General features: G+C 49.0%; 1 protein-coding gene across 1 annotated transcript; it reads right to left on the reverse strand.

The window, feature by feature from the left end:
* Window positions 1-913: 913 nt before the first annotated feature.
* Window positions 914-10,691, reverse strand: PGLS (6-phosphogluconolactonase). Its single transcript, XM_081898184.1, has 5 exons — window positions 10,383-10,691; window positions 9,944-10,051; window positions 8,556-8,657; window positions 2,866-3,006; window positions 914-1,422 (listed from the first exon to the last, which is right to left on the reverse strand). Exons 1-5 carry the CDS (start codon window positions 10,674-10,676, stop codon window positions 1,285-1,287), a joined length of 783 nt encoding a protein of 260 aa, XP_081754310.1. The 5' UTR covers window positions 10,677-10,691; the 3' UTR covers window positions 914-1,284.

A 10,691-nucleotide genomic window follows, 5' to 3' on the forward strand; every position in this document is an offset into this window, starting at 1 on the left:
TCCTCTCTACCTCTCCCATCTACCGTATTTTTTCGCTCCATAGGACGCACTTTTTCCCTTCCAAAAATGAAGGGGAAATGTGTGTGCGTCCTATGGGGCGAATGCAGGCGTTCGCTGAAGCCTGGAGAGCCGGAGGCATCGGTGCGCACTGACCCCTCTCGCTCTCCAGGCTTCAGGAAGCTATCCACAAGCCTTGCAAGCCCGGCGGGAGTCCCCGCGGGCTCACAAGGCTTGCGGGCAGCAGCCTGCAGCCCCAGCGAGTGTCCGCAAGCCTTGTGCGCCCAGCGGGAGGTCCCGTCGAGTGCACGAGGCTTAGGGCGGCAGCCTGTTGCCCGAAGCACAGGGAGCCCTCCAGAGTGTCTGCAAGCCTTGCGCGCCCAGTGGGAGGTCCCGCCGGGCGCGCGAGGCTTGGGGCGGCAGCTTGCCACCCGAAGCACGCGGAGCCCTCCGGAGGGCTCCCCGTACTTCGGGCGAGTGTCTGCAAGCCTTGCGCGCCCGGCGGGAGGTCCCGCCCAAAGCATGCAGAGCCCTCCGGAGGGTGCCCCGTGCTTCGGGCAGGCGTGTGCAAGGCTTCGGTCGGCAGCCGCGGCTGGGGGGGAAATATATTTTTTTTATTCATTTCCCCCCCCAAAAAACGAGGTGCGTCCTATGGGCCGGTGCGCCCTATAGTACGAAAAATGCGGTACATCTTTTCAACTGAGTCTTGCCAGCCAAAGTTGACCCCATCTGCCCTGCAAATACACTGCGACCATGGGCGATATAAATTCTGCTAGTACTCTGTATGTTAATATATGGATGCACTGACCCAGCATCCATATATAATGAGTGCCAATGCAGAAGAGACTTCACTCTTGTCCCCATATTAAAGAAGAATCACACAAGGAAGAGAGGAACACACAGTGCCAACATGGAGTGGCTGTACTTTACATCTTTAATTGTGCACTCACTTTACACCACATTAGACTGTTCACATGATAAAAGACTGTAACGCTGTTCCCTGCAACTCTGTTTACAACTAGTAGCTGGACCCAAGCGTCCCCCCACCCCCATTTCACACTTTGTCCTGGCTAAAGAAATAATTATATTGGTTACACAGTGCTCCACAAATGTATCACTTCATTAATTTTTTTAAGAGGAGGAAGGAAGGGGGGGGACAGTGTTAGTTTAGTGCCGCTCCTGAGCGCTACGACCAGATGTGGAGACCGTGACCTGGAATGTTGGCAGGCTGGGCTCTACCCCACAACCTGCATTTGATGGGCTCTCCCCAACCTGAAGCATGAGCTTCTACAAGATGGAGTGCTTCTCAAAGGGAATCGTCAACTCCTTTGCAGCTGGCTCATCCAGAAACCAATACAGCTTCCCAGTGTGGGGTTGGACCAGGGCAGCTGGCAGTGGGTTCTCTTCATCACCTTCCAAAATGCGCTGTCCCAAAAAACAGGATGTTAGAAACTAATCACTTGGAACTTAATGATTAGCACAGTACTCAAAATGTAGACATTACAGAGATTTCCCTCACCACATCTCCAACAAAAGATAAGAATCAGAATTCAAACCCAAAACTACATGATTAGCAGCCTTGATATCTACTGAATCAGACATGCCTTTGGAAACCAGGTAGGTTGGTAGGGTGTAGCAGAGGCAGCAGTTTGAACAAAAGGGGTGTTTTTAAACTCTAAATGCTTCTGGAAAGATAGACACCCAGTGGCGAGGGCTGGACCTCCGGTTCTCTCCATAAGCTCCCTCGGCCCCAAAACTAACAGAAACAGAATTACACAAAATGAATCCAGCCTGCAGAAGTTGATGAATTTGAAAAATCAGAGTGGGGAGAGAGAACATGAAATTGCGGGGCAAAGTATTATTTATTATTTTGTGAATCATTTCCCATGAAAACATCTTAAAGAGATTTACTTTTTTTAAAAAACCATTATAAAATAGAGAGCCATAGCTCAATAATGAAGCACGTGCTTTACATGCAGAAAAGCCCCTCCTTCCATTCCTGGCATCTCCTCGTCCAAATCCCTGGAGAGCTGCTGCAGCCGCTGTATGCTAAGGGTGGGAATCCTGCACCCATCCAGATGTTACTGGCCTCTCAAGTGCCACCAGTCCCAGGCAGCCTGGCTAAGGGTCAGGGATGGTGGGACAGTCCAGCAATGCGGCCGCCAGTTCCCTGCTGCAGGTGTGGACAATACTAACTTGATTACTCCTATCAGGCCACATGCCAGGCTGGCTTAGAACACCTCTTTCAAGCATTTAATGAGGTTGAAGCTGTTCTCCTCTCCCAGACAAAAGCAGCTAATGCTGGAAGAAACAAGCCATTGTTGCTTTAAGAAGAGGCTGCTGCCATGTGGCTCCACTGCAGCTTCTCTAGGAACCCAGAAAAAGCCAAGAGGTGTGTTCCCAACAGCCTCACCATCCTCATGCAATTGCTCTGTCAAGGATGATGTGTATTCTTTTCCTGGGGAATTCTAAGACAGGTAAATTCTAAAACACTCAACATGTTGCATCTTTAGGAGGTTAATGTTTGATTCAGTCAAAAATCTGATTTAACTCTGAAACACTTCTGTTTAACTCCTCCACAGATAAACCAGGGCAGGAGAAGCTGAAGCTCTCCAGACCTTGTTGGGACTCCAAATCCCATCAACCCCAGCTGGAATGGCCAATGTCCAGGGATGCTAGAAGCTGTGATCCAAAAATGGACTCAGGACCACAGGTACCCCACCCCAGGTAAAAACCTACCAGTACTAAGTTTCCTAGCTCTTGGTATTCCTGACCCACCCCCCACAACAAATCCATTCTCTTCTTTCCCAGGGTGGAATCCAGCGCACCTCCAAACCTGCGAGAAAGAAGCCACAGGATGCATGTTACCTTAATCACGGCAGCCTTGCTGTCCCCAGTGGCCACAAACACCACGCTGCGAGCCGCGTTCAACACTGGGAGAGTCAGCGTAATGCGCTCAGGAGGTGGCTTTGGAGAATCGCTAATGGCAGCCACTATTTTCTCCCGCTCCTGCCACAGGAAAGAGGGAGGGAGGAGAGATTAGGAGTGTTCTGTCACAGCCCTGCCTACACCATATTGTGCCAAGCCCATAATTGAAAAGGATCTCCACAGAGCTATTCTCAGGCACATTACTGGCAATCTGTGGCATCAGCCAAGCACCTGTTCTGAAGAGCAAGCCTAGATATTTTAACTGGGCAGACACTGGTATTCAAGCCTCCATGGCATCCATGCAGAGCAACCAGTCTTGAGAGCCAGCCGGCCAGTCATCTTTAAAGAATGTGAAGAATGCATGCAAACTCATATCTTCACCCAGAAATTAAGCAAGGTGGCCGGGTACACAGAAAGGTTGAGTGAGATTTAAACACAAGTGCAAAAGAGGAAATTTGACCTGACTATATATGTAGCCATGAGCACTTAAAAGCAAATGGAAGTCCTGGGAGCACTCCAGACTTGAGAATGCCCTGGAATCTGGTTGCCCATGCACTTAGATAGAGCAACAATTGCAGCTAGGAATTGGGAATATTTGTCAACTTGGGAAAGGGGGGCTGGCACCTAAAAGATTGATACTGATTCCAGCTACGTTTGATATTTTCTTGCTTCTCCAAATACATGCTGTCTGAAATGGGCACAGGAACAAAGGGAGAGGACAGCCAAAAGAGGGGAAGTGCTGCAACAACACTGTGTGTGTGTGTGTGTGGCACATCTGCAGAACAGGCTTAGATGGGGAGTGGCGTGCAGGCTTGATAAATTAAATGAGTGCATCCATAATCCCCGCCCCCAAGAAATCTGCAAGGAAGTGCCCTGGGATGAGCAAGATGGTTTAAACAGCTAGGGGTTTGTTTAATATTGAATTTGGTGAAATGTTTCTGCATATTTTTGAGTCGTTCTTGTTGCAGAAGCTTCTGAAATACTCCAATTGGAAAAGGAGTTACTCAAGCATTTGACTGTTACATACAAGCAATCCTGTTTGACTCGTAGAATCATAGAGTTGGAAGAGACCACAAGGGCCATCGAGTCCAACCCCCTGCCAAGCAGGAAACACCATCAGAGCACTCCTGACATATGGTTGTCAAGCCTCTGCTTAAAGACCTCCAAAGAAGGAGACTCCACCACACTTCTTGGCAGCAAATTCCACTGTCAAACAGCTCTTACTGTCAGGAAGTTCTCCCTAATGTTTAGGTGTAGTTTGGATCCATTGCTCCGTGTCCGCTTCTCTGGAGCAGCAGAAAACAACCTTTCTCCCTCCTCTATGTGACATCCTTTTATATATTTGAACATGGCTATCATATCACCCCTTAACCTCCTCTTCTCCAGGCTAAACATGCCCAGCTCCCTTAGCCGTTCCTCATAAGGCATTGTTTCCAGGCCTTTGACCATTTTGGTTGCCCTCCTCTGGACACGTTCCAGTTTGTCAGTGGCCTTCTTAAACTGTGGTGCCCAGAACTGGACACAGTACTCCAGGTGAGGTCTGACCAGAGCAGAATACAGTGGCACTATTACTTCCCTTGATCTAGATGCTATACTCCTATTGATGCAGCCCAGAATTGCATTGGCTTTTTTAGCTGCCGCATCACACTGTTGGCTCATGTCAAGTTTGTGGTCAACCAAGACTCCTAGATCCTTTTCACATCTAAGCCTCTCAGGGATAGGGCACAGTATAAAACCCAATTAGAGAGAAGAGATTTCTCACCCTTTACTCACATCAGCTTTACTCGCCTGAAGCAGTAGTGCTGTAAGCACTAATATCAACATGCCCTAAATGGGGGAGACGCAAGTGGTCCCAGACCCTGGAAGTGTAATGCTGACACCTCGTCAGACATTATTTCAGGGACATGCAAGGCTGGAACCTAACAGCTCTGGTGCTTCTATCTCTGCTAGGCAAGTGATGCCATCATTTCCCTTTTTAAAACAGGGGTTTCAACAGAAGCAAAAGCAAAATACAGGAAGTGTTTAGAAACCATTCCATTCCATTTTGGAATGTTTCAACTGCCTATGGCTGCCGAAACATATTTTTGAGTTGACTATTTAATGTACTTCAACATTTACAAGGTACATTTAAAACCATATCCAAACTTGCTATTTTCTTACTTCCCCAAACTTCAAAAGGTCGGAAAACAAATGCATCTTTGATGAGATTTCTTTTTTAAAAAATAGGTCAAGATTTTCACAGATACACACACTAGTACACAAACACTAGAACAGCAAGTTTGAACTAGACATTTAAGCAATTAAAACTTAAGCTGATTCAATGTTGGGGGCAATTTTAATCTGAGAGGCTGTGAGTTTGCACTGTTTAATTTCTCAAGTTATTTGGGTTCTTGTGTGTTATTGCAATAAGGAATGAAAAAGAAAATATTATGGCTCTCCCTTCTAATAGCCGACAGGTAGCTCCATTTATTAAACTGAAAAGTCGCCTTGTGGTTTCTTCAATATCTCAAACAGCAACCTCTATTGACGTTTTGGTACAATACAAATGTATTTAAATTTAATTTAATATATTGATCAGTTAGGAGGCAGATGGTTAAATAACTCATCTTTAAATTCATTGATAGTCCCTAAAGATAAGTTTCAAAAAACTTCAAATATCCTAAGGGAATTGTTTGAGTAATTGTTTGAGTCTTAGTTGAATAAGAGGAAAAGGGGTGGAGTCAAGAGTCATCGTCCGATGAAAGCAGATGATGCAAGGCACAGAGAAAGGGGAGGAGAGCAAACACCTGGTCAAAATCTGAGATAACATAACAAGAAAGTGTCCAGAATATTCAGTTTAACCACCTGCCAGATCTGTTCCCCTGGCAATCAGTTTGTCATGCCTTGCAGCCACCTACAGTGGTGGTGGTGGGGAACCTACAGGGGTTGCGGGACCACCTCTCTCAGCTCCCATCTCCACTGGCCACAACCGCTGGAGCTGACGGGAGCTGGAGTCCTCCAACAACATCTGGAGTTAACACAGAGCAGGAATGGGGAACCGAGGGACTAGGTGTCAAGTCACACCCCTCACCAGCCCAGCTCTGCACCCTCTTTGGGTGCTTTTGCCTGGCTAGAATGCCTACTTGAACCCTCATCATGTGTCTTGTGTTCCTGGATGGAGGACACAGAAAGAGGACTTCAACTCAATGAGAACAAGCCTTTCTGCTTGTCTGATGGAACTATCTCCCCTCTCCTCCCCTTGTGTGCTGTTCTGGAGGTTCTCCTGCCCAACCCCCTTAACCAACTGGGGAGTGGGAGAGGAGAAGTGGGGAAAGTCCTTGTGCAGACTTCTGCTAGCGAGATTGGTTAACTAAATTTGGCCCAAAGTGCTTACTGCACAAAAGTAGCATGCACATTTATTACTCAGCCCCCTTTTGCTTCTGGCCCTGCCAAGCACTGTAAGGTTTCTCAGAAGGGAATGTAATCCCCACACCTGACCTAGAAGCTCAGTGGTTAGCTAGCTCCTAGTGTGGGAGAGCATCACTCTCAAAGATCCAGCTGCCCAGTGAATTCCCACTTGGCACTGCCAGAACAAAATCCAATTTAAATGTGTCAGGCAGCCTGCCTTCAGGACAAAGCAAGACACCAGTAAGCCTTAATCCGATTCCCCTCAGCAGTTTAAAATAGCCAGCTAGATAGACAGCAGCCCCTTCTACTTCCTCCTCCTTATTCAGACGCTGTGAGGCATGACCTCTGAAAGGAACATGGCTCACACAGGGGTGGAGAACCTTTTTCAGGCTGAGTGTGACTCAACAAATGTGAATGCTGCTTTGGAAGAGGAGTCTAGCTTCTGCACTACTCACTCAGTCATGCACACCCCTCTATCCTGCACCCAGGCAAGCAAGAGGCAGGATCCTGTTCAAGGACACAAACATAAACTCAAGGAGGGGGCAAAGCAGGGCCAGTGAGGGGCGCAGCCTGCAGAGAGTTCCAAGGGCAGACAGAGAGACCTGGGGGGCTGCATTGGGTCCTGAGCCTGAGGCTCCCCAGTCAAGAGAGGAGCAGTGCAGCAATAAACCTGCAGGCACATTTGGTTTCAAACAGGGTGAGGGACCACGTGTTGAGATTCTTGCATTGCAGGACCCTTGGGGTCCCCCTCCCAATTCTGTGATTCTATGACAGGGGTCAGCAAACTTTTTCAACAGGGGGCCGGTCGACTGTCCCTCAGGCCTTGTGGGGGCCGGACTATATTTTGAGGGGGGAGAAACAAACGAATTCCTATGCACATATTGTATTTGTAGTGCACAAAAAATAGGAAAAACAATACATTATTTAAAATGAAGAACGATTTTAATCCCGCTCTCCGTCCGTTTTCCATGGGGGGTGTATATGTGTTTTGTGTGTTACAGAAACTTAGTCACCAGCTATTCACCCTCAACCACCTACCCCCCCCCCAAAAAGTGACACAAGCCAGCTCCCAAACAGGGAAGGGTACCCCTGCGCACAGAAAGAGTGCCTCCACACCACAGTTTCCCTTCCGTGGGGTTTTCCTACCACAGCTCATCATTCTTGGCACAGAGTGTGCCTCCTGACCATGGGAAGAGTGCCCTGCTGAGTGTGTGTGTGTGAGACAGAAACTTCCACCTACCCCCCTCCCCAAGAATATGGGGTGCCACCTTGAATAAAATATTGGGAGAGGCAAGTAAGCCCCACCCTGTATAATCGATCGCATTGTGCTTTACACGTGCACACCAAAAGGCAACGTCCATCAACTTTTTGGGGGAGGGTGGCTCACTCAAAAAAATTTGGGGGCGGCTTGGTGGTAATGAAGGAACCTATGCCAAGAACAGAGACAGGCCAATCCCCAGAATGGCAACAGTGCCCCTGTGCATGGCGAGAGCACCTCTACAGCACTTGAGGCTACTACAAAGTGGGGTGGGGGGTGGGGACCGATACCACTTGCCTCCTGATTCTGGCCAGCCAATCCCGGGCTCGAGGTGAGCCTATACCCACCCTCTCACGAAACTGGCAAGAGTGCCCCTGCCCATAGCAAGCGCGCCCAGTGCGCAACACCCACGCCTCCTGCTCTGCTCCGTCTCTGCTGTTGGAGACGAGGAAGCCGAACTTGTCGACACAGCGCTCGCCATTGGAGCTGCCGCGGCGGCTGCCCAATGAGCTCTGTGAGTCCATCTCGCTCATCACAGCTTCGTCTTTGGCAGCGTCGCTGTTGTCGTGCTCTGCCTCGGCCAGGGGTGCAGAGCCCATGCCACTGGCCTGGGTGGCGGAGGCAGCCTCCCTGCCGCTGCCGCTTCCTTCCACTCGGCTCTTGGCCATACGCGGCTGCCTCAGCGGGAAAGAAGGGGCATTGCACAGAGGTGTCCGTGGCTTCGGATTGGCTGCAGGAGCTTCCTGCAGCCAATCCAAAGCCATGCCAGCATCGCGGAAGTCAGTCCCCGCGCAGCAAGGCGTCCATGGCTTCTTCTGAAGGAAATGCTGCACCGTACTGGCTTAGATCAGCACAGGGAGACTGACTGAGCAGGCAGCAGAGTCCGCAGGCCAGATTTACGAGCCTGGTGGGCTGGATCCAGCCCCCGGGCCTTAGTTTGCCAACCCATGTTCACAGTTCACTGCAGCTCCACACCCTGGCTCACCTGCAAGAGAGAATGATCCGGAAAGAGTGAGCAAGTGTGCCCATCTGGTCCCACTCCCAAGATCAAGAGGTCAAACACAGGCATATCCTCGCCTTGGAAGGCCTACACAGAATGGGAGAACACAAATTTATTAACCACATTTTCAGTACTGCCCTTCAATATACAATTATCACTGTGCTTTACAGAGCTTAAAATAAAAGTAAAAATGCAATGGAACAGCATCACAATCCTAATGGCAGGAAAAAAGAAGAAGCCATGATAATATCATCAGAAGATGATAATAAGCCTGGGAAAAGGTATTTGACTGGCACCAAAATACCTTAGTGCCAGGCAGCCAATTCCTTGGTGTGTCCAAGTCAGGGACAGCTGACCTTCAAATGCATTAGAGGGAAGACCTTGCCTCCCACCAGCAATTTTCCAAAGTGCTTTCAGTCTTCAAGCTGTCGGGGGGGGGGGGACCCAATTCATTTAGCAAGGAGAGATGCATATTTCTGACTATTACTAGAAGATCCCTCTAGGCTTGATTCGAGCGTGGGACAAACAAATAACTCCCTTTGCCAACACACACAGCCCTTGCAACCTTCGGTTTTGCTTGAATTGTACTGCAGCACTAGCCTCCCTTTTGAGGTCATCTTCTGCATCTTGTTGACTGACCTCAGTGTTGCATGAAGCATCACTTTCCTGCCACCCCAAGATTTCTTAGAAAGAGGGTGTGGCTTTGAAATAGGGCCAAGGAGAAACTTGAAGCGAACAAGTTGATCACCAGGCTCTGCACACCACCCAATTAATCACAATCAATGTTATTGGCTCATCAAAAAATCCACTAGGTGGTCTGTGACTTTATTTGGTTGTTTTAATTTAGCGTTTCCAGATGACCCAACAAACTGTCTTCTGGGCACAGTTCAAAAACTGAAATCAGTAAACTACAAATTCAATCAAAATATTAATCCATATATAAAAGTTGGACCAGGTCAAAATGAACAAAAAGGATAAAAAAAACCCATTCAACTGCATAAAAAACTCTCACACACATAATAAAAACAGAATTATAAACCAATAAGAAGAAAGCAAAATAGTAAAAAGAATTGAATTTGAAAAGTGAGAAAAATAAGGTTTTCACCTAGCACCAAAAAAAATCCTAACATAGGCACCAGGCATGGCTCTTTGGGGAGAGCATTCCAAAACTGGGGTGCCACCACTGAGAAGACCCTCAGCCCATTTAATGCAGAGCAGCAGAGCAGACTAGGAAGAGCTCTAGCCAGGAACTCAAAATTTAGGATGTTGAGTTAAGCAATGAATGGTAAATAAGCTCAGTCCATTAACTCTCAACACACAAGGATTTTTTGTCCCAACATGGGACCTTGTCTGAAAAAAACACACAACTGTACCTCTTTCAGTTTTGCTGCATAATCTGCAGCTGCCTCTTCCACTGGTAGCGAAGGGTTGATAACAACAATTTGGTCCTCGGGTACAGCAATTTTAGAAAGGAGGTACGTCTGAAATAGGTAACCACAGGTCACATAACAACAAAACCATCTATGGTGCTTCTTTCCAACTTTTGTACTAGGTGATGAAAGCATCATATAAATTGCCTCTTTTTCCTCCCTTGTTGAAATTTAGATTGTAAGCCCCTCGGGGCAGGGGCTGGTTTCTTTTTAGCGTATGTATAATATTCTGTAAAGTACATCAACGGCACTATATAATTAGTAAAAACAAGGTGACTACTTCATTTCTATATCCCGGAGGGCCAGCCCCACAAGGCGGGGTCCGCTGCCCCCGGGACCCCCGAAAGAGCCTCCCCCTCGTCGCCCCCCCCCCCAGGACCACCTGGTAGGCGCCGTAGTTGCTCTCGGGGTCGCTGAGCGGGACGCGGCGCTCGTCGGCGAAGGCCAGGAGCCAGCGGGCCGGGCAGGCGGCGGCGGCGGGCAGCTCCTGGGCCAGGACGCGCACCAGGCTGCCTCCGGCCAGGCCCAGCGAGAAGCGGCCGGCCGGCCCGCACTGCGCCTCGCGCTGCGCCACCAGCTGCGCCAGCGCCGAGCCCAGCTCCTGCGGGGAAGGGAACACCGAGACGTGCGGCGCCGAGGCCGGCGGGCCGCGCCGGGACGACGAGGAGCCGGGCATGGCGGGCGAGGCAGA

Source organism: Podarcis melisellensis (genome assembly GCF_964234715.1).
Source record: "Podarcis melisellensis genome assembly, chromosome: 2".
NCBI lineage: Eukaryota > Metazoa > Chordata > Lepidosauria > Squamata > Lacertidae > Podarcis > Podarcis melisellensis.

Bases quoted from the DNA above. Each gene is read 5' to 3' on its own strand.
- PGLS (XM_081898184.1), bottom strand. From the start codon at position 10,676: ATGCCCGGCTCCTCGTCGTCCCGGCGCGGCCCGCCGGCCTCGGCGCCG. The intron at 10,052-10,382 runs GTGGTCCTGGGG...TACCTATTTCAG, and splicing joins GCAACTACGGCGCCTACCAG to ACGTACCTCCTTTCTAAAAT. The intron at 1,423-2,865 runs GTAACATGCATC...TTTTTGGGACAG, and splicing joins GCAAGGCTGCCGTGATTAAG to CGCATTTTGGAAGGTGATGA.